The 24,439-nt window shown below is 46.7% G+C and overlaps 1 protein-coding gene across 1 annotated transcript in view; it reads left to right on the top strand.

Annotated features, from left to right (window-relative positions):
* The first annotated feature begins 3,854 nt into the window (after nt 1-3,854).
* Nucleotides 3,855-24,439, top strand: part of cspg4 (chondroitin sulfate proteoglycan 4) — a 57,235-nt gene continuing 36,650 nt past the window's right edge. Inside the window, exon 1 of the mRNA XM_086110133.1 lies at nt 3,855-3,989. Coding sequence (XP_085966259.1) covers nt 3,917-3,989 — 73 coding nt within the window. The 5' untranslated portion in view covers nt 3,855-3,916. The remainder of the gene's footprint in view (nt 3,990-24,439) is intronic.

The following is a 24,439-nucleotide window of genomic DNA, read 5'->3' on the forward strand; positions in this document are numbered from 1 at the left end:
GGCTCAGTCTCACGTCCTGACAACAGGAAGAAGCCCCCCCCCCCACACACACACACAAAAAAAGGCTTACGATAACACAGACACGCTAGCAGGGGTTTAATCAAGAAGTCCTCCGCTACGGGGAGCACGACGCTCGTCTTGTGGTCCGACAAGACGAGACCCGAGTCGGGGCGCTGAAGGGCAACCCGAGCAAAGACGCTGGCTGATATTTGACTGGAAGATGACAACAACAGGCCAAAGACGTGAGATCTGATAAGGCCCGACTCCATGCACAGTGGGAGTGAGTCACAACTCACAACACGTTGCGCTTTTATTTAAACCACATGTCCAAATGTTCATACTGTATGCGAGTGAACTTGGTGGGACAGCAGGAGCTTCATCTCGGGGGACCACCAAAGACCAGAGTGGCTACTGAACGGCACCGACGTGGAATGGAGCGGGGGCAGAAAGACCATCTGTCCATTTTTTTTTTTCCAAGAATGATACAGGACATATTTCGTGTGACGGTCTCATGCTACAACATCTGTCAAACTACTTGCGTGGTATCGAGCGGCGGCCGTGGTGAACTTCATGGTTTTTGGAAGCCAGACGTCTACTTTGATCCCCCCCCCCCCTTATAACATCATCATATGGTCAAAAAGGTTTGCATTGAGACGACAGCAAGAGTCCAAGATGAGCCTTGTCGATTCCTCAGGCTCTAACCGGCAGCGGATGAGGTGATGTCAAAAGAAATCTAGCAGTACAGCGGTAAACTGGGAAATGCGTCCGCACGCGTTGTGGCGGGAGGAGACATTTAATGTGCTTTGTTGGGGAGACGCGCCGAATGCAAACAGTTCCCCGGTGGCATCAAAGACTGCGCGGGAATGCCGGCGTGCATGTTAGACATGATTAGTGCACTTTAATGAAACACTTGCAGCCAAATCAAGGAACTGAGGGACTGACGCTTGAATCAGAGGACCCGACTGGTGACGTGGTCTGCATACTCTACGCAGCCCAGTCGTGTCAGCGGGTCTCAGCGGATGATGATACCAGGGTGAATTATACCTCCCAGGGTTGTTGGGGGGGAATGTTGTCGCGGTCGCAGGCTCGTGCGGGAACGATTTCAAGTATGCCTGGTTCCATGCTGAAATAATCAAGGAGCTTGTTTTCGGGGGGGGGGGGTCGTCTGCCATAAATAGTGTTGCCTTACAACCCCCATGTGGCGTTCAGCGGGTCGTCTTACAGCCGCCATCGCTCTTAGGAGCATCGCATGTCATTTCGTCGTCACATTTTTCTGCGCATGGGTCATTCCGCAATAAATGGACAATTTTAGGCACTGGCATTTTTCAAAAACAGACATTGTTTTTTAATATAGATCGATAGCTAGAAAGCTAGCTAGCTACATAGATAGATAGACAGCTAGCTAGCTAGGCAGTCCGACAGCTATCCAGCTAGCTAGCTAGATCGATAGATCAATAGATAGATAGATAGATAGATAAATAGACAGACAGCTAGCTAGCCAGCCAGACAGACACACAGCAATTTCATATTTCTAGTTTAGATTTTATTTGTCAAATCATATATTTTGTTGGGTTTGGCACAACTCTGAAAAACGTGTTCCAATTTAGTTAAAAACATAAGTCAATAATTTTTATGAAAATATGTACATTCTGTACATTAAAGTCTAAATCATCTGATTTTTGCACTCACACACACAAAAAAACATTCAAATAGCATAATTGAAGTCAGATTGTCCTTGATGTTCACGAGAGCATAATTCAAGGGTTAAATTGTGTGTTGACGATAATGTCTTCATATGCCTCATTGAAGACCGAAAATTGTCTTTGAAGTTTGCAAAAACATGCGCATGATACACACATTAATTATGCCACTTATTCGCCACTACACTAAAGATCAAGTCAACTTTCCCAAGCTTCATCTGGTGGGGCACTGCTCCAGTTTCCCCTAATGCATAAATGACGATATGTTTGTTCTGCCCCCCACCCACCCCAAAATAAACCAACACATGACGTCAACAGTCATTTGTTGTTTTAAGAGGTTTTCCACACCGCTCGAACATTCTAATTATAATCCCACTTCCCTTGCAGAGAGAATAATTTGCCAAGCAGTTGACTGTGAGATGAGGAAAAACTCGCGAACGGGAAGTATAATCTTGGCATCCGAGCAGAAAGTGCTAATCCTTGTCGGGAGAGAGCGCGCGCGCGCGCACTCGTTACAAGGAAAGCAGAGTGCATCAGCTCCAACATTTGATTTAAGTGCCTGTTTGATTGTTTTAGCAGAGGGGAGAGTACGAAACAAAAAAAGTTTGCTGCAACTGTAACGGCCAGATGTGAAGTGAAGCCAGAAGCTCTCCGCCGCACGCCCGGGCGTTAGCCTAATTAGCTCGGGGAGCAGGTTAGTGGAACAAAAACATAAAGAAGCCGACATTGATCAAGGGAAAAGCAACAAGAGAGCTTGGCAACCTGATTGGGCTTTAATTAAAAAAGCAAAAGCTTTATCCTTGCAGAAAGCGGGCTGCGCTCCCAGCAGGCCACTTCAATTACCGAGGAAGACAAAAGGAGGGAAGGTAGAACTGCTTAGCCCCAATACTATTATTTGTCGCTCTGTTGTTTTCATGTTTCGTTTGTCAATCGATCGATCCGCGGCCGTAGCTAAGGGGCGGCACTGGACTACAACAAGAGAATGGTCGAGAATGCTCACTTCAAGAATGCTAAAAAGGCAAAAGCCAAACCTAAGGTGATGTTTATCATAAAGGAATTCCACCGGAAATGTACTGTGTGACCATGGACCGGCAAATTGGATCAAAAGTGTTGTGAAAAATGTTCCTCCACGTCGGCGGCGCTCAGAGTGTGCATGCCCTGTTCCCCGATCACATTTACCAAAATGGCAACCAGACGCCGCTACTTAAATGTGCTCTGAGCAGACCAATTTCTTTGCAGCCAGGTTGTCATTCCACCAGGCAAGGACACATCCTTACTACGCTAGAACACCCTTCCAATTTCATCAACTTTGCTTCAAATTTGGCAAAAAAGATTGTGGGGAAACAACAAGCAAATTGTATAAAATTTGGGAATTCAAAAAAATCCTCAAAAAATGCCATGAAAAATATAAGTACAATATCTGATGAGAACTTTTGAAAAACAAAGTATTCAGACAATCAATGGAAGTGATCGACCCTATTCATCGGCGTCATGCTTATCAAAATTAAGGGAGACCATTTCTTGAATGCTTAACTTCTTTTTAAACTTGTGTGACGATTTTGAATGACAGAATAAAATGACCTGAAATGCTTTTGTGATGGGACTCGTTTTTTTTTTTCTGCTCGAGTATCTTCCGAATTTGCTTTTGGACATTTACTGTACCCCCTATCAATCCACCGACCAGTGTTTGGGGACCACTGCCCAGCTTTTTTTGTCATGATATGACGGCTAAGAGAAGCGGCTAAGTGGCGCATGGACGACGCAGCAATCATTTGTTTTGCCGCGTCGTTGAAATTGAACTGCTTTAGCGTATCTCCAATTTCAAGCCGCGTACTGGATGTTTATACTTGTTTGGTGAGAATGTTTGAAAAATGGTTGCCTGTCTGCTTCAAAAATTTCCCATCGGAATCTAAACAAAAGCTTATTTTTCATGTCTCAAAGTGAAGACAGGAAGTGATTCTTCAGCCTTGGAACGTGTGTGCAAGTATGTTTGAAAGCTCTGCAATGGAGGTGTGTGTGTGGGGGGCGGGGGGTAGTTTCGGAAAGAGGGCGTCTTTCTCCTGGTCCCTCCCCGGCCCGGCCCAGCCCGGCCCCTGCCTATTCACACAGAGGAGTATACTGTAGTAGTTCCCCAAAGTAGAAAGTCATTCAGGCCACCGGTGAATGGAGTGTGTCTAAGCCGAGACGCTGGAGGACTTAACTGGCAGCGCTAAAATATGAGAGCCTCGCAATCTGCCCTGGTGGGCGCCATCCTCACACTGCTGATTCTCACTGACCCCAGCCATGGAGGTAAGCACCACTGCTAATTACCGTGCTTGCCCATCCCTCCCCTTTCCTCCATCCGTATCTGTTCCACGTTGACAAAGACCCCCCCCCCTACCCCCCAGATTTAATGGTTGCATACAGGTAGTAAGTTCATGATTTTATCTCCCAAGAATAACTTTCTTTAGTCATCGCATTCTCACGCCGGATTTATCGCACAGTATTTGGTTGAAGTTCAAGTGTGCGTCTGGTCCAGATTTGGAGGTCTGTTTCCCATCCAGGGCTTTTCTGCACTTTGAACGCCTGCTGCGGCGCCCCCCGAGAGTGTTTGCGTTGAGGTTGCGTTGTCAGAGGTCAGCAGCGAGAGAGAGGTGAGAAGATGAAGGAGGCGGCTATGAATCGCTCTTTCACGGCCAGAGCGAACACCGCGGGGCCGGCTTTTCTACGTACGCCTGCAGGGGGGGCGGTGGGGGGAGAAAATAAAGTAAGAGTGCAGTGTGAGTTTTGACGGGGAGGCGGGGGTCCGCACAATGGCTCCACAGTGCGCGGGCACAAGTCAGCCTCAGTACCTTTTGCCAGTGTGACTTTACGCTTCCTCCAGAGGGCGAGCACAGTTTGTGCAGGATGCAGCGCGTGAATCGCGTCCAACGCGTGGAGGGTTTGCAAGAAAATCCCCTTGGGGCTCTCACACACAGAAATGTTTTGTATTGTGGGTTTTTTTTAGTGCATTTTTTTTTTTTTTGTGGTCCGCTTTAAGAATCTCCGGTGCCACTTGGACGCTGTTTGACATCCAGTTTTTATTTTAGGTTTTAAAGCCACAGGAAATACGTTCCAGGGTCCAAGTGTGACCATCATAAAACCTGTATTGACCGTACAGCAAATATTTTTGGTAACATTTGCAGATCCAGGGATCTGTTTTTGGTGCTGAGTGCAAGTCTGGTGCGAGGTGTGAGGTGTGGTCTGAATCCGCGCTGGGGCGGGCTAGACTACGTTTTGGTATTTTGACAGTGTTTTGTGCCGTAGTGGGTGTGGACGCAGCTGACTTGATTCACCGCCGATCGAAGCGGCCCCTCTCACTCAAAATCAATCAATCAATCAAACATTCATTTTCTAATGTACTATACCACAAAAATCTGGGGGGGCGGTGGGGAAAAGCAAAGCACATAATTATTTGTTGACGCAAGATGTTATTGCCCTTTACTTGCATTCTTGAAAATAACTTTCAGCTTTCGTGGTTTTATGTGATGCTTGAATCTTTTCTGCCTTCACTGAGCAATGAAAAGCCACAAAATTGGCTGTCAAAAGTGGGAAGTGAAATTACTCACTCTCACTCCCAATTGTCTCAAATATTTGCTCAGCGTTCTACATGTTGTGTAAGTCCAAACCAAAAATTGGTATGGTTAAACAAGTGACAATATGTAACCTGATGATGTTGAGAAAGCCCAAGAAAAAGCCAAACGTGGAGAATTAACCATGTGACGCTCGCAAAACTGAAATTCCGACTTTACAGCGTCCACTATACAAGAGTTAGTCGAGCTCGGCATCATCCACTACAGAAAGTCCGCGCTGGTTGTCGTGACGGGTGATGTGAGTAAGCCATGAACAGATATTTCCCATGACCGGGAACTCTGTACCGATTCATCAAATCTGTTTTAAAGCGACAGTTTCTCTTCACATTTCTGACCCACGAAGGCAACCGTACTTCTAGTTTGTAGTAGGCAAAGCCGCTGTCAATTCCATTTGGCTTTGTGCACTACGATGACGGCGTCACACATTTGTTGCATTTCTGTCCGGCCATTTGGACGCGTACGTCGTGCAGACATTTTCAAGGTTCAAACATGTGTCAGCTGAAATGCAGTCAGCAGCTAAGGACTGTACTTATGTCAGAATTGGCGGGATGAGCGTTGGGCTTGGAGCGGCCGTCGAAGGCATTGTCTCGCGCCGATCTGTCGGCCCCTCCGTCCGGCGCCGCAAATGGCACTGTGCAATTAGGCGCGGGGCAAAGCTCTCGCCGAGCGTCTCATTTGCGGCTCATGTGTGAAGGCGTTGCGCAATTGCACACAGAGTGGCGGCTTTGTTTTCGGAGTTGACGCTCGGCCAGACAAAGCTGGAATCAATCCGTTGGTGCCGTGACAACAGGCCTCTGCCCTCAAGTTTTCTCAGGCAGTAGACCTCCTGTGATTGGATGACCGAGGCCGATCCCCGCCACCAATAGTGACAAATCGTGACTAATTTTAGGTCACGATCATATTTCTGACTGCCTACAGATAGTGGTATGCGAAAGTACAGAACGGTTGCGTTCAACTTTTTAGCATCCTTTTCCAATATTCGGAGGTCAAGAGAAGCTCGATGCTACTTAACGCCGTAACAGCAAGCGAGCGCCGAGCTTTTTGGCCGGCTACCGCTACGGATAAACAAGTCACGGAGTCGCTCGAAAATCTGTCGCCACTGCCTCCGTGGAGGCCAATAAGCTATATTTCTGACAAGTATTGTTCTGACAAAGGGAGAAGCCCGTGCTAATTGCTCAGCTAAGATTGACACGAGAATGATGTGCTTGGGTGATGGGTCCGCTTTTCACAGACGCCTGGCCGGAACCGCGTTAAAGCGGAGAACATCCAATTTTGAAAGAGCAAGTAACAAAATAAATGAATAAGGGTCTGGACCCTGCAGAAAAAAAATCTACTCGCTAGATAGAATAAAAAAACTGAAAATGCGCCACAAAAATTAGAACGTTGGTCCTCATGTGAGGTCAATGTTTCGCAACACTGCTGCGTGAAGAGAAAAAAATGATGTACCTTGCACTGCGTTTTAATATTGGTGGTACTTGGAGCTCGCCAATCGTCGACTCAATCGTCGATTTCCATCCGAAATATACCACGAACAATGAATCCCCCAAAAACTAACACCATTTAAAACAAATCTTACATAACCGTTAAAAAGGTCAACGGATCGATTTCAAACACACGTGTATACGCAGCGAGGACCCCCATAAAAAGCCGTGCTAAATTTAGCCCCGCCCTAACACACATGTTCGTATTTCAGTTGAGCTGGATCAGTTGAACGTATTTCACCAATTACTACTTTCCTATTACTTAACTGTATCATCTTAGCATGATCTCGAAAAAGAGAGCACCAAAATCCCAAATTTGTGAAAAAGCAAACAGCAACTCGACAGGGGTTCATTGTACATGCAGCTGCTAAATGGTTCGGGGGAGGGCCGAGGTGGTGGGGGGGGGGGGGTGCATTTTCCACCAAAACCCTCATCAAATAATCCAAAGAGCCTCATGGAGGACTTTCTCCTCATCTACAGTAATTGTCTTCTGGACCCGATTCCCGCTGAAGAGCTCACGCTAACGTCGGCCAGATGTACCGCAGTCCCTGATTAGATCGAACATTTTCATGACAAAATCTCCGCCACCGGCTGTCAGGATGGCGTGGGAGAAGGTTCTATCTTTTCCCGGTGTTTACATCTTCAAATGTCACAGAAAGGGGGCGGGGTGGGCGAGCAGGGGGGATACGACATGATGTCCGCATGCCAGAGCGGTCCCCAAGAAGCAAGCTATGGTCAATCTGCATCTGTCTAGAGCGTCTGGGTTCAATCAGAAGCAGAATTTAAGCTTCGGAGGAAAAAAAAAATATATGTGAACAGGAGCCCAGAGAGTCGTGTAATAACATTTTCCGTTCATTTTCTGCCGCGCTGCAACTCACCAACTTTTCCACAGTTTTATGTCCTCGTGTTACTCCCTGTGAGGAGCTACTCGACTATGGAAGGAGTGCGAGCATAAGAGGTGGCTCAGCAGAAGAAAGAAACAAAATGGGATCGCTCGGGAGCCGATGTGGTGCAACATCCGCGCTTCCGCCGATGATTTAGCACTCAGTGGCTTATTTTACCTGCCGGCATGGCGTACCGCGACGCCAATCGAATGAACAGAAACGACGAGAGCAAAACAGGCAACCTTAATGGTCTCCAGAGCGAGCGATGCCCATTGTATCGCCTCTTGTATCTAAAATGGGACATGACATATCACGGCGCTCCGCAGCACGTCGTGCTTCTGGTGACTCGTACGACTTCCCTTCAATTTAAGCGTTAACAAGGTTTGCGGGAAACTGGTGAGGCGCTTTCCGGATTGTAAATAGATTAGGTTTGTGTCTCTGCTCGAGTCATCTGAAAAGGGACGTTTTCTATATCGGCTTGTGAACAACAACAAAATTTTAGATTTCTAGTTTTGACAAATTGAGGTCTTCAGGGTTAAACCGTGTGTCCGTCCACATGTGAAGGGGGTAGTCATGACGGATGGATCGATAGAGAAATGAAGAAATGGATCACGAGAGCGAGAGAGTTACAATGGTCGCAGGGATTCATGGTTCCATGGACTTATGTGATCAAAAGAAAAACGGAAAAAGTTTGTTGAATGGAGAATGAATGGCTGATTGACATGACCATGACATGACGATGAATGTGGTGATGAATGGATGAGTGAATGATGGATGGATGGATGAAAGAATGAATGAATAGTGGATGGATGGATGGATGGATAGATGAGCATTGTGGATGGATGAGTGAATGATGGATGGATGGAAGGATGAATGATGGACAGACGGATGGATGGGTGAACAGATGGATGTGAATGGATGGATGAATGAACAATGGCTGAATGAATGATGGACGGATGGATGGATGAATGAATGAACGGTCTTCGGGTGGACGGATGGATGAGCATTGTGGATGGATGGATGTATGAATGATGGATGAAGGGGTGAATGGTGGATGGGTGGATGAAAGAATGAATGAACAGTGGATGGATGGATGGATGAGCATTGTGGATGGATGAGTGAATGATGGATGGATGATGGGTGAACGATGTATTGATGGAAGGATGAATGACGCACGGAAGGATGGATGGATGGGTGAACAGATGGATGTGAATGGATGGATGAATGAATGATGGCTGAATGAATGATGGACGAATGGATAGGTGGATGAAAGAATGATGGATGGATGAATGAATGAACGGTTTTCGGTTGGATGGATGGATGAGCATTGTGGATGGATGGAAGAATGGGTGAACGATGGATGGATGAACAGATGGATGGATGAATGACGGGCGGGCGGATGGATGTGGATGGATGGATGAATGAATGAATGAATGGTGGATGGATGGACATATGGTGGTAACAACGACAATGGCCAAGTCCAGTCCTCGAGAGCTCCCATCAGCGCTTGTTTTCGATGTCGCCCCCCTCCAACACCGCGACATTCAAACGATCAGGATGGCTCTCAGGATTCTGCAAAGCTCGCTGATGAGCTGCTCATTTGAAGCAGGGCCGTTGGAGGAGGGAGACATCGGATAGGAGCCCTCGAGGACCGGGCTCGACCACAGGAATGGATGGAAGGATGAATGGACGCATGAATCGGTGAGAAAAATAGAGTTGAAAATGCATTTGCGAGATAAATGAGCCACTTTTGACATCGTTCTGTGGAAATGTTGTCACTTCAGTAAATGAGTAAGAAATTCATCATGGCCTTTGCAAAGCCCAACGAGGGAGATTGGATCCAGAGTGTGCATATGAGCCTTTTTTTTTTCCAGGCAGTTTCATGTCGCCATGACAACATGGGAACAATAAATAAATATGGAATCTGCCTGGGCTCCGTGGAGCGTCTCTATACGAGGTCTCGTGTTGCTGTCGCCGCGCCGAAGACAAATCAGTCCAATATTTGTTTGGAGAACTTGATGAATTAGTGCCATGGTGTATGCATGTGTGGGGCGGGGGGACCCACAGACACACAAGGCGACCCCCTCCGGCACCCCTACCCCTCCCTGCTCACCTCGTAGTTTAAACACATATGTCCATAAATTCTACGTAGTCCCAGCATGGACGTTCATCTGAAAACGGCGTGTCCAAAAGAAATGCTTCTCACCCAATGTGTACGATAGAGTCTTCCAATCGTTCCCTCTCCTTTCTTTCAACTGCTTGAAACGCGACACTGCATCCAATCAATAGTTGGCGGCAGAACCTTGCGGGTGCAGGACGCGGCGGCCGATGGCTCGCTAAGTATATTGAGAGGATCGGATGGCGTCCGGAGCCTAAAGATAGCCGTCTCTTCCTATCACCTGCCTTATACAGTACAGCTGTTGGATCGAGAGCTGCAATTTTATATATCTGGCCCGAAGCAAGCGGGCGGCCGGCCTGCCAGGGTCGCGATGACACTCCTCACATCCAATAATGGAAATGTTTGGGGATTTGCTTTGTGTAACAAGAATAACTGCTGGCAAAATGTCCTTGAAGGAGACACGGGGCTGCTGCTGCTGCTGCTGCTGCCGAGGCCTGGTCAACATCAGCTAGCAGCACTGGATGATATATATAATATGATGATGATATATAAAAAAAATTGCATTTCTCAGGTGGTCGCCACCCCTTCGTTAGAGGCCACGCCTTAATTGGTCAAAATGGATTTTTAATTCAATCCAATTTTGCTCGATTCGGATTTGAATTCCGATTGCTGCAGCGAGGGGCGTTGGGGGACAACAAACGGAAAACATCAGTGGAAAGACCTACGAGGTATCTTATCGCATCTGATGCCGGACCGAAAAAAAAGCGTCTGGAGGTTAAAGTGACAGACAACCGCGTTCTCAGCAGATTGTTGTCATTGCGCAACGCAAGGCTGGCACAAAGGCCGTCTCCCTTTGCAGGCCTATTCAAGATGCAACCTTCATGCGCGTGCACTCCGGCCGTCCTTCGCATCCACCTACGTCCTAATATTCTTTTCTCACCACTGCTGGATCCTTAAAAAATAATAATAATAATTGGGAGTATCGTGGCCCAAAGCCCAGAGAAAGTACAAATGTCACTTTTATGACTCATGTGAAACTTGTGGGACCTTGAAACAATCGTTTTTGCATCGAAATATGTGAAATAACGCGAGCTACAACTAAACAGCACCGTCTAATCGTTTCTTGGATGAATTATGGTGTGGAGTATTAAGTTTAAATACAGGGTAGGATTTTTTTTGGGGGGGGGAGTTGGGGGATTAATCCATGCACTGCAATATTCACCTTCCCAATTTAAAAAAAAATGGTTCAGCAAATAATACAACGACAAAGTCTTGAACATCCTGGCCAGCAGGGGGCGCATGCCATCAGACTGTTTGTACAAAAGTCGCATTTGAGGAAACGTCAACAAAATGGCGACGAAAGCGCACGCCTTCAACTTTGTGTCTGACCTTTTGGGGGCTATTTTCGGTTTGCCCGATACTTTATTATTATCAACTGACGCCTCGTCGCCCACACCAAAACGATTTGTGAAAATAGCCGCACCCGAGGCTGACATGCAGACGCAATGAGGCATTGTAGACATGTGCCTTGTTTTCATTGTCTATACTCAGCACTATCTGGATTCCAACGCCCCACCCCCCACCCCCCCCCCCCCAAAAAAACTCCCGAGCATCTGTATACCTTAAACTCGTGATTAGCTTTAGCGATGCTGGTTGATACAGACATAAACATGTGGGAGTCGGTAATTTGTCTCTGGGGCCGTTTAGAGAGTTAATCCAGCCCTGTCTTGGTTGTTCGCTGACATTTCTAGTCCACCCCCCACCCACACCCCCCATGTGGCTTCTATGAACAATCCCATTCCGTATATTGGCCATTAACCACGCACTGTGTCTCGATTCCTGGTGGCCAAGACGTCAGGCAAAGAAATAAAATGACTGAAGCAGCGTTAGCAAAATGAAGAGAGAAAGCCTTTCGATAGCGGACTTCTTGTCCCACTTGCAAATCGTCTCATTGAGATGCAGGATGATAAATAAAGAGCCATCCGTCGCCCCCGAGGACTCCTTGGCAGATGATCTTTCCCCACATCGCTCCCGTTTTGACAGGCAGCTCGGCTTATATTCGAGGGCCGTGATCTGCTTAGCGGGAGCAGGCAGCCCACACGCAGTCCTCATTTAGCCTTGGGGTGTTGCGCAAGCAAAAAAATTGCCGCACGTAAACATAGACTGCAGTCTGCCCCCTCAACTCGTGGAAGTTGAAAGGGCAACTCATCTTGGGCCCCTGCGCTGTTTTAAATTCATCCGCATCAATCAGATAAGTCGCCGGCGTTTATAGTGAGGGGACGGTGAGCTATTAGGAACTCGAGTGGCAATTTGGGATTTTAAATTGTCGATTAAAAAAAAAAAAAAAAAAACATGATTGTTGCACCGTCTTGTAATTGTGGGTGGGAGGGTGGGGAATTCCAAGGATGCAGTTTGGAGCCACATAGGCCCAATGGCATTCCGACAGCTTGGGAACAAAGACTAATCACACGACTGCAGGGAGAACCTCAATTGTTGTGCTCTGAGCCTCCCTTTTGTCACAATCTAAATACAAAAATACCAACGTGTTTAAAAAAAAAGTGCTCTTTTTTTTCTTCCTGTGTTCGAAAAAAAAAAAAAAAGACTCCAGACGTCTAGAGATAATTGCTGAGTGCAATCATGAAAAGAGGACTGCTGTGAGGGTCGCTTTAAAAACCAAAGTTCGATACCTTGCTGCGGAGGTTGATTTGAATCTGACTTTCAGCAGTCACATCAAATCAATCACGAAAACAACCTTTCACCAGCTGAAAAACACCCAGACTGAAGGCTAGCATGTTCCAAGTCGACCAGCAGAAAGATATCCGTGCTTTTATTGTCAGCCGACCTGATTACTGTCACTGGACTCCCTCAAACGAGCATCAAACAGCTGCAGCTCATTCAAAACGCAGCAGCTCAGGTTCTTAACAGAAAAAAAACCAAAACAAAAATGATATCGAAACATGTTACTCCAGTCCTGAAGACTGTAGATGGGCTTCCAATTAGCTGTGGAATAGATTTGAAAATTCTGTTTCTGGTCTACAAATCACGACATGGCCAAGATCCCGAATATCGAAAAGAAATGCGAATAGAATGTAAGCTCAGTGGTGTTCTCAGGTTGGCAGACTCGGGTCAATTAGTGCAGCCCAGATTTCAAAGCTAACACGGTGCATTAGCATTTAGCTGTTGTGCTGCGCGCAAATGAAATAAGCTGCCAACAGAACTGAGGGCAACCCAAGCGGGAAAGGCTTTTTAAAATTATGCTTTCCCCCGTACATATAATGAAGTGTCTTCAATTCTTATTCTTTGTTTTAAATGTGTTCAATTCGTTTGCCTTTAAAGGTTGGATTTTGCCACTAAAATGTTTTTGGAACGATGTGAAGCCCATTGTGTATGAAATGTGCCATCGACATAAATAAAGCCGCCCTGCCTTGATGTCTGTCTTGAATCTTAGTCATCCAGGTCATGGGAATCCCCAGATGTTGGATCGAGGCACCTGCACTTTTCTCGTGATTTCTCGCAAATTCACCAACAAGTCTGTCACATTGGAAATGAAAAGTGGCAGGCTTACATCTGCCTTCCAAACAGCAGCAAAGTCAATTGGCGTGTTTATTTCTGATAAGAGCTTTTTTTTTCTTTTTTTTTTTTGGAGAGCGTCAGCATCCAAAATGGAAACGCCAGAGAAAATTCTCATTATCACACAACTGCCAAGTTTTCAATAAGAAGGAATTATGCATGACCAGATGTTCCGATACGGCCCTCTGCGGTGCTCTTTGTTTATTTATTTATTTTTTCCCGAAATGAACAAAGAGGAGTCAGTTCCGGGTTTTTTTCTTTTTTTTCTTTTTGCTGAATTTTTATCACTGGAAATAAATTAAAATGGGGGCGGGGGGTGGGGGGGGTGCACCGTGCGGAATGACAAAGCAGCCACCCCGTCATCCAACGTCCGAGCTCACGAAGTCCGGTATGACCCACGTCTTCAGCAGCTAATTGAATCAAGACGCGCATAATGGACATCATCGCGGAGAACAATTTTAACGATTTAATTAAGAAGTGAGGATGACATTTCGGAAACGTGTCGCATGTTTGTCACAGGATGGACAGAACGGGGCCGAGTGTTGCCGCGAGGGACGATACGGCAAACGTCCGTAAAGGGCGGACGCGAGACCTTTCTAATCAGATCAGACTTGGACAGAATTCACACTGCCCGTTCAGCTCATTATACAACACTGCACTGAAATTATTTCACGTAGTTTAGATTGATCAAACGATACATCAAATGTTACGTTTTTGGGGCTACTCCGGATCTTTTTATTTTCCCCTCGTTCCGTTTATTTTTATTGAACATGTATGATAAAATTCACTTCACATATATGTCCAATAGATATACACGATGTCCTATTATTGGTGAGCTATTTTTAGAGCAGCCAGGCAGGCCACTCATGCCGTTCTTGGAAGCTATCTGTTGCTCGCGGGCGTCATGTTTGAGACCCCTGTATCAGTGCCTGTGCATGGCCAAGCCTGCCATGAACCGTTTTAACTGTGAATAATTTCGATTAGTTTGATTTATTTTGATAGCGTATCAGGGTGATTATACCTGGCAAGAGACACAATCAACAAAATCACGACGCATACATTCCCAGTGCAGATGTGTGTGGCGGAGCGTGCCGCGGACGTGAATTTTGTTTCTCCATTTGGACTATTTGAGCGTGCACGAGCCTCCCCATGAAACGTACTGGACTTGAGGTTTTACGGTGGCTTTATTGTGGTCAACTGTGATTCCGCGGGAAAAAACTGCACGACGCACAGGAAGCTGAGTCATGAGCTGACGCGTTTGGAAAAAAAAAAAAAAAAAAAAGTCTTCAACATCTGGAACTGTCTTGAGTTTCAAATTGTCCTTCTGCTTCTCTTTTTGCCCAATATAGACAAAACCAGCAAGATTGTAATGAAAGAAAGCCGCCTTATGGTAAATGTTTACAGCTGGCTCTTTAGCACATGTATATGCACTATGTCCACACGGCAGAGACATTTGCCCCGATGGCAACGAAAAATGTGATCCCTCACATGTGACCGTTGAGTCATTTCTTTAAATATAGCCTGCAGGAATCAATCTGCAAGTGCAGGGACTCCCTCCAGGCCTCGGGCGGCATGAGTCACAATCATAAGGCTGAGCTGCTTCGTCATGCGGCGGCGGCGGCCTATAAACTTTTCCCGAGATGCTAATTGGCTACTACGCCTGACTTATTGGACTAAATGCGTCAGGGCCGACATTAAAGGTGGCCCGATGGCCGAGGTGGGCCGACAAGTGACCGTTTCGGGCCACCCAAAGTTCACTTAATGGCGGCCTGCCTGGGCCACTGAGACAGAACGCTGCCATCTACAGGTCGGCCTCCATAATGTATATCATTTTGAAATTAAAACTTCTTTTTTTTTCAATTCCGCACCCGAAAGATGTCAGACACAATTTCAGAACTCAATCAACATGTGAAAGTATGACATAAGTGTATCTTACTATTCAGAAAACAAATGAACTTTATTTTGTCCTTGGCTGTTTGTGCTATTTTGTAGAATGTACACCAGAAGGCGCGTAAAAGGAAAGAATATTTGTCTTATAACCCGTAAAGTGGGGTTAGCGTTGTTAACACTGCTAGCTGTCCAGCGTTCTCAATTACGGCTCAGGATCAGGTTTCAGGATCGAACCAGGTCTAAAAATAGACTGCTATCAATTTGGAAAGAGGCGAAAGGTTAGAAAAGGCCAAACAGGCTGGGGATTATGTACAGTACGCGGGTGTGTATGTGGGTTTTGTCTAGTTTACACGGGCCCGCGCGATTGGGGCCGCCGTAGCTGCCATGATGGAGGTCGCGGCAGCCTCAAATTAAAAGTACGTGTGCAGACGCAAGCGAAGCCTGGAACAGCTGCACGGGGAGAGCTGAGGCGACAAGCTCGCTGCACACAACGAGCTCCTTGTGCAATCACGCGGAATATTTTACACGCTTGTGGCAACGCAGCCTTGAAATGGTTGCAGCGCACTCCTTGGGGTCCAAAGATGCGGAATAAAGCTGCACTGTCAGAAGAAGGATGTTGAAGTGTCTATTATTGAACTCAAAAGGTAATTTCCCCTTTTTATAGTGTGAGGGATACAAAGGCAGCGGAATGATTTAGAAGCCCCCCCCCCCACCACCACCACCACCCTCCCCCAATCAATTTTGCAATTGCGATGTAATATGCATTTTTTTTCCCGACAAGGATCTCATCCCATTTATGTATTAACAAACATGAGCAAATGAATCTGCATTACTTGAAACAGTATCATCTATGTTTTTTTCATATAGGTTAGCCATGCGCTAAAGAAAAATGAACCACGAATCAATATGAAAGTCAGTTTATTTATCTGCCGCATTTAAAGCCGTGACCTTGATCAACACTTTGACCTGCAGTCTTTTAAGTTTTCATTGCGACAACTTCTACCAGACAAGATACAAGGCCTTGTGGTTTGAAAATAATAAATTAATTAATTAATTAATTAATTAAATTCAAATTTAAAAAAAGCATCTACGATGTGTGGCGATGTTCTAATACCGGACCAAAAACTGTCCAGAAACAGAAGTGGACAGATAAATATGAAAAATGCTCACAGTCACCTGCATATATTCTTTATCCTCTGTCGGGGCAAAAAAAAATAAAATTATGAATATTAAAGAGTCACAGTAGTTTGGAAACTCTTCTTGGTGTGTTTGCACGACTGCATCAAACAGCAACATCTCATTTTGTTTTGCGGAAGCTGGAACGTATTCATGACATTTCTATTCATTCGTGGATAGGCTGCGGCGCGCAACTAGAATATTAACTGCGGTTGACTTATTTATACACTTGACAGTTGAGAATGATGCTGAGAACATCCCCTGTGCCGTCAATCAGCAACGAAATCACAATGCCGTGTTATTTCCTTTCCCCTGATTTCATACCGTGGAAAAAAAACAGTTTCCAGCGGGATTGCGTTTGACCTTCCGATGTACCTTTTCAGTAAGCCTGCAGAATGCATGAACGTCGTGGCGCCACTGGAAACAGACATAAGTGTTTCCCTGCCATCTGACAGTTTCAGTCACATCAGCGCCTGTCTATAGGGGGAGCAATGTTCATTTATTGAGCTAAAAGGAAGCTGCTGGAGTTTTCGCTCTCGCGTCCGTGGCGGGGAGGCGACGCTCTTATCTTGGCATTTTATGCACATTCCAGTCCAGTCAAAGGAGACACTATATACGCGGACGACAAGGAGTGTGTGTGAGTGTGTGTGTGTGTGTGTGTGTGCAACTCTCACATTGGATTGATGGAAAGTGTCGGTCCAAACTTCACCTAAAATGGAATTATCTGGGATGAGATTCAATCAGAGGGACAAAAGAAGTCCCCTGCAAACGTCGGGCATACAATCATTTCCCCGCTTTGCCGTCGGGCGCAGGCGGCTTCCGATAACGGCGACAAACACAAATTCTATTCTCGCCATCGGCATTGCAGATCTGGAAATCACGTTTGGGTTTACGGCTTCGACGTGAGTTTGCAGTGAGGAATCGTTTAAAAAGCGACAGCACAAATATTTGGACCAGAAAATGTTTGTCTGTACAGTGTTGCCTCACTTATGGCGGTTAATGGGGACCGGCACCGTGCCGCGATGAGTGAAAAACCGCAAACGAGGGTTGGCTGCCCCCCCCCCACCCCCTGGAATTTTTGTATAAGTGTATGTGGGTACCAGCATGTTTAAAATATGTAAAAAATATTTACACTTTATATATATTTGAGACAAAAACTAAAGCAGTGCACGCATTTACTTGAATCTCGAATTATAAAACCTTATACAGTAATTAACATTCATCAGCATTGCCTTCGGAGAGAGACAGACTTGTAGGCGCTCTTGACGGTGTAGCCGCCGTTAGCCTCTAGCTAGCGCCTGGAGAGCTATCCCCGCGCAGCCGATGTGTTTATGAGAAGACAATTAATCGGTATTGATGAGGAGGAGGCGAAGAGAGAGACGCTGCTTTTTTCGGACTCACTCACTCACTCACTCACTCACGTAGCACCAACAAAAGAAAAGATTATGCCAGAAAGAGGCAGGCGAACAACCGCAGTCAACGGTGTGACGAAACACTAATCAGAGAGTCAACAGCGTGACAAGACACATGGGAAGGTGCTGGGCGGGGCTGCGAAGATGCACAGCCAATCAGCTCACGGGATAAATCCACTCGTGCTGTCATTGGTCGACGTCGCAGCAAGAACCAACCATACGTACAGCCACGTACAAAACCTCTGAGTCATTCGGCATTTCTTTCTGAATACAGTACTTTTGGGAGGGCGGGAGGGGGGGGGGGGTACTATTTGCATCAACCATACGACTTATCGTCGTCTGAGAGTCGAGCCGAATCGACGTTGTCCGATGGCAGCCAAAAAAAAAAAAAAAAAAGGAGCCACCAGATGACGTCACTCCCGAGGCGACAGCCGTGCTTGCAGCTGAACGCCTTCCCTTGATTCTTGTCACTGAACTCGAAATGTGACGCTCGGTAACAACTCCTGTTTTTTGGTCCACATATGAAAAAGTTTTTATACCTGGGCCCATATGCTGACAAAACATGATTCGATGTTAACTGGCGACTGGAAGAGAAAGCGAAGGCAGAAGCGGACATCGGCTCGACATTCCTGAGCCTGCGGCCAAGGCTGGGTCGGAGCCAAAAGCGCTGAATTATCTTTTCAGACGCTTCCAATGGAAAGGGAATATATAACAGCTGCATAAAAAACAGCGGCGGTTGCGGCTCTGTGACTTCACCCGAGCCCGGTTTATCCATAAACTGCTCCTGATGTGAAGTAAGAAACTGCCAGAGTCGTTTTCATTTGGCTGCCATTATTTATGACCGAGAAAAAAGACCAAAAAAAAGTGTCAAGTTGCAAAAGGAAAGCAAGGTCAGCATATTGGTGGGTTCTGCGGAACTACTTTTTTTCATTTCATCCATCCATCCATCCATTTTCCGAACTGCTTGATCCTCACTAGGGTCGCGGGGGGTGCTGGAGCCTATCCCAGCCGTCTTCGGGCAGTAGGCGGGGGACACCCTGAATCGGTTGCCAGCCAATGGCAGGGCACACAGAGACGAACAACCATCCACGCCCACACTCACACCTAGGGACAATTTAGAGCGTCCAATCAGCCTGACATGCATGTTTTTGGAATGTGGGAGGAAACCGGAGCACCCGGAGAAAACCCACGCAGGCCCGGGGAGAACATGCAAACTCCACACAGGGAGGCCGGAGCTGGAATCGAACCCGGTACCTCTGCACTGTGAAGCCGACGTGCTAACCACTGGACTACCGGGCCGCATTTTTCATTTCACTTCCGTCTTAATGATCACGTTAAAGCAATTTATGAGACTTTTACGAATTCTCACGGTGGTCAGTGATGGTGCCGCAGGTTCAAGTGGCGAAAGTGTGAACTTAGTCCGTCACGAAATGAGCCGCCGAGACTATCCGGCAACCAGTTCGGCGCGTCGGCTGCCTTCCGCCCAAACTCGGCTTTTCTGACACACTTCATCGAAACGATCAATCCAAAAATTGCTTCACTGACAAAAAGGAGAACAACAAAGCAGTTCACTCCAGTCCATTGTGTGACCACAGGAGGAAATTGAGCATCAGGTGATATTTTTTTTTTGTGTGCTACGAGCATGTCGTCCACAGAAAACAAAGGCTCGGTGTGCGTGTAGCTATATTGGACTTGGCGTATTCCCGTTCATGGATTTTTATGCAACCTGCTATCTACAGAACCAGCATGTTGTAGTTGCCAAGCACACCGAATGTCATAATGCAAACGCAATACTGCCTTTTCCTAACCACGGGAATTTTTAAAACCATATATTTGTCTGTGGTTTTTGGGAATTCCGTCCATAAGCAAAGCTTTCTTTAGATCTCCCACTGCGACGACTGCAACGTCTGTTTTAAAGGCGCTGGTCCCAAGGCCTGCAAGAAAGCCCAAAAGTGATCCAGCAGTCATAGTCGGAGCGTACCAGAGAGTCACGCAAGGACAGTCAAGAAGGACCTACGCTCCGTCACATATTCCATTTGGGCCCCCTTATTAAATTGCGCAGCTGTTTTAAACCGACTCCTGCACGGTGAACTCGTGCGGCTCACTCCCACGAGGGGGAGTTGAGGGGGGCGGGGAGGGGGCGGCGTTGGTCTCACCGTGACCACGACCGACCATCAACTCCTGATGGCGGTCGCCACGTGAACTCTTGAATTACACGACGTTTCTGCGATGAGCTCATGTGGAAGCGAAGGCCCTGGAAACTCCGCGGGGATAACCTGGTGGGGGGGGCGGGGCTTCTTTGAGTGTTTCCATTGTGGCTTGAGGAATGCGCCGTTAACTGTGAGCAGGTGCCCGAAGTCACAGATGAATTTGGTTTCCTTACCGCTTGAAAACTATCGAGTCTTGTGCACGCCCCCCACAAAAAAAGACCAAGTGGCGTTGCTGATCGACACGTCGAGAAATGGTATTGCTCAAAGTGGATGAGTGGATGCCTTTCATACTCATACAATGTTTTGTGCAGGTGTGAAGTGTAAGGGTGCCACCCATCTTGTAAAATACGGAAATCCTCCTTGGGAATTAAATGTTACGACCTGGCAGTTTGAATGTTCTTCCAGTGTCTGTGTGGGTTTTCTCCGGGTACTCCGGTTTCCTCCCACATTCCAAAAACATGAATGGCAGGCTGACTGAACACTCCAAACTGTCCCGAGGTGTGAGTGTGAGCGCGGATGCAAAACACGAATTTTCATAAACTGAAAAGAATGGCGTGTTGATTGATCCATTTTATTTTGCAGATCTTGTTTAAAAAAAAAATTTTTTTAAAAAGATCTGGATCCAGATGATTTCATTCTAAGCAACCACTTGACGAAATAAAATTGAGTAAATTCATGAAAAATAAAATAGAATAATTTCAGTGTCATTGAAAATTGCTCATGTGAATTCATGGGGAAATTATGGGCGTAAAAGAGGATAAACTGGAAATCGGTACTCAATAGGAAAGTGAAATCTATTTGGAGAAATTGCATAACTCTGACGAATACAACTCAATTTCATGCAACTACACCGAAAAAAAAAATGTTGTGCATCAATTTTATTTTGTCAAGCGCTTGTATAAAATAGTTCAAAACAAAATCGCAAAACTAATTTTCTTGGGTCCGTTTTCTCTTAACTTCAAAACCCGTAGAACGAATTTGGAAACAACTCTCTGAATTCATTTTTTACCAATGCTGCTTTTTTTTTTTTTTCCAATATTTGTTTGCCTTACAAAATGAAGATCACTCCAGATTTGACTCTTCGCCGAGTTCTTCTATTTTTGTGGTTTGGGACATCCGACGCCATTAGAACACCGATTCCTCCTGAACATGACAAAAGATTCGCTTATTGTGAAGCGTGACGGGGAAAACATAAAGAAATCACAGTCATGTGGCATACGATGCACCAAAAAAAAAAAGTCAATAAGTAATAATAATAATAATTCTTTGAGGAAAGAGCAATGCTTTGGCTCCTACATCTAAGAGCCTTCGTAACAATGGCGCTTGTACCAAATTTGTGCCTTGAAAGCTGCACTGCTTAGAATGCCCCTTTTTTTATTTTCAATTTTTTATTTTTTGCGTGCGATCTGTGCCACCCGCGCAATTCTCCAGATGCGTTTATTTCCATTGGCCTTTTCTCTTCACGACCATCTCTTCCGACATCTGAGCGCCAGCTGGATGCTATCGAGTGCCTTCGGCTGGATGATTGCGAATTCAGCGGCGTTTTGCGGCGCGGGGCGCAAATGTATACGTACGCGCGCCGCTTCAATCGGCCCGTGGAAACAGATTGCCCAAGCTCATTGAAATTCGAATAAACAGGCGTCGATATATTCATAACTAAGGGGCTAGCGTTCCTTTGCGATTCACAAGACGGGGGAAGGGGGGAGGGGGCGGGGGGGGGGGTCTTGCAAGGCTTTCCACGTGTGCGCGACAGCCACGGCAGATCAAAGCGGACACATGCTGGAAATGAAAGGCCACTGTTATAAGGTGGCACGCCGTTAAAAACCAACCAGGTCGGCGTTGTGCACACGCGTTCGGCAGCAGACTTTATTTCCTGACAGTTCACACAGCGCGGCCAATTTTGTCGAGCGCTCGGGGGCGCTGAAGTTGGACGACCAGCGCCCCTGCAACGCCACGTGAGCTTTGTTGTTTTTAACGAGCGCGCTTTTGAAGCCGTCGTAAAACGGTAAACAGGAGGACAGAAACAGGTGTGAGCAACGGCGACAGGGAGGGTTCCAAACCGCTTCGGATTCGAAGATACAGCTTGAACGCGAACCGACGTTTATCGAAAACGATATTTCCCGTAGAAACGAACGGAAATGGAAACATCCCTTTCACGCGGGGATATTGGAATACAAAACTGTACGGAAACGCATGTGGGCAGACGATAGAACAATACTCGCAGGCATAGATTCTTTATGCTCCGCGAAGAATAGAAACAATCACGACGGCTTACAGAAGGGCCGCAACCGTCGTCTCGATGCGCAGTTGAATTATACGACGTCCAAGTGGCCGAGGCGCACGTATAAGGGGCGGCACAATGTCCGTTCAATTGAACAAAAATAAGATGGCAAAGGAAGCTGAAACAGATTCATTAGACTCGAGTGTACGAGCATGGCCACGGAATGAATTCAAGTCGTATCTCAAGGCACCGATGAATCACAAAAAAAGCCAAAGATGGGAACAAAGGTTGCGCTTCACAGCCGTTGGAGCAGGAAAGAGTTATGCACGACATATTTTTCACGACATTCGATTTTCCTCTTTGTTTTCCTAAACTGACTGCCGACACCCTCGGATTACGCGGGTACCGTTTCCGGCAGGCGACCGGCAATGAAGGGTAGAGTTGTCACAAGCTAACAATTATTCGGCGGCGACAAGAAGCCAAGCAACTTTGATTCCCCGCTGAACCAATTGCCGATATCCTTAAATCGGGAATGTAATTTAAACGATAAATGAATGACGGATGTTTTACTGTATACGCCCCGAATCCGTATTTCCTCTTCGGACCACGTGTCCCAAATTCACTTTTGGGCCATGTGGTTTGATTGAGCTGCGAGTGAACAACAACCTTGGAGCGAGCGCATGATCGACAAACGTCGGTTAGATTTGTTGATGAGCGGCTACGAAAAGAGAAGCATCCTTCCGTGAGCAGGACTTTTTTTTTTTTTTTTTGATTGAACCGAGCGCGGTGACGATATTGAATCATCAATGATGCATTCAACGAATCGATATTGTATCTGCCGTCGCTCCTTTTCCTCGTCAGACCACACCTCTCCCATTCGGGCAGAGTGCGGTCGACTGCGGCCAAAAACGTTTTCGGCAGACGACGGGCAACGGCAGCTATATTTGTCCGAAGTTGGAGTCATTAGTCACGGCGGGAGCCGGGCACGCTTCCGCGGGTGTGTCCGACTTGAAGTGCAGGCGGTCTGGGGCCAATCGTTTCTTTCCAACAGTTTGCGCCACCACATGAGGCGGTTCCGAAACTGAAACAGGTTATTAAGGTCTCATGAAGCCGTGTCATAGGGCGAGTGACGCGACTGGAAACAAGACCAACACCCTGACAGCCAGCCAGAAGCTCCACAAGGAAAGGACTTGACTCAAATACACACACCCCCCCCCCCCCTTACAGGGCCTCTCCCACCGGGTACTTTGAGGCTTTCTTTCCACGTGTCTTTTCTTCACTCTACTTTCGGTGCAGTAGAATAGTGACGACACAAAGACTCCTTGTACAGTAGCCATGTTTCAACTTTTTGTCTGAGTTTCTCGGGTTTGCAGAAGCGCGACCGTTCCTCCGAGCGGCTCGTCAATGGTTCACAAAAACGTTCCCCCTTCAAAGGCTGTCACTTTAAGGGAGATTGGCGGCAAAAAAAAAAAAAAAATCATCAACGCGGCGCGTTGTTTATTTCGGCGCTCGTGCAAAATTGCTTTTTCAAACTACCTTTCCGATTGACGCCGCAAGTCACTTCGTCTCGCTTTGCGGAACGTCACAGTCGAGTGACAACCGCGCCCGCTTTTCCAATTAACCTCAAACAGCTCGCGTGAATCAAAGGGACGGGAGCGGATGAATTCTGAAATCCGACGGGTTGGAACCTGCCGATTTGGGAGCCCGCCGATTGTGACAACTGCGATAACTGCAAATTATTCATTACATATTTTTACAAAGCGTCAGCACATAGGGGCAGGTCGAAATAATATCGCTGTCCGCTGATGAATGGATGTTCAGGTTGCGCTCAGCTCACACGGTAATGTGGTCCAAGTTGCTCCAAACTAAATTCCTTCCGTCATTAAATCAGGTTTGGGTCGTCAAAACAACATCTGCTCTGCTCGGAATGTCGGAGCCTTCGCAAGCTCCACGGAGTGAATCATGTCAAGCCTGGCACGTGCGTCGTTGCCGTTTCTCCGTTTACGTGGCACGAAGACGCCCCTCCAAAAGTATCAAAACAGTGTTGCTCCGCGATCATCGGCGGCCATTTCCCTTCAGCGACACATTCGACGACTTATTAGTCCGCCGGTGGCTTCCCAAATGGTTGTACCGGTTAATGTTTGTGCAGGGGCTCTGCTTGGTGT

This window comes from Hippocampus guttulatus, chromosome 4, assembly GCF_054856545.1.
Source record: "Hippocampus guttulatus isolate MCC_2025c chromosome 4, RoL_Hgut_1.0, whole genome shotgun sequence".
Lineage (NCBI taxonomy): Eukaryota > Metazoa > Chordata > Actinopteri > Syngnathiformes > Syngnathidae > Hippocampus > Hippocampus guttulatus.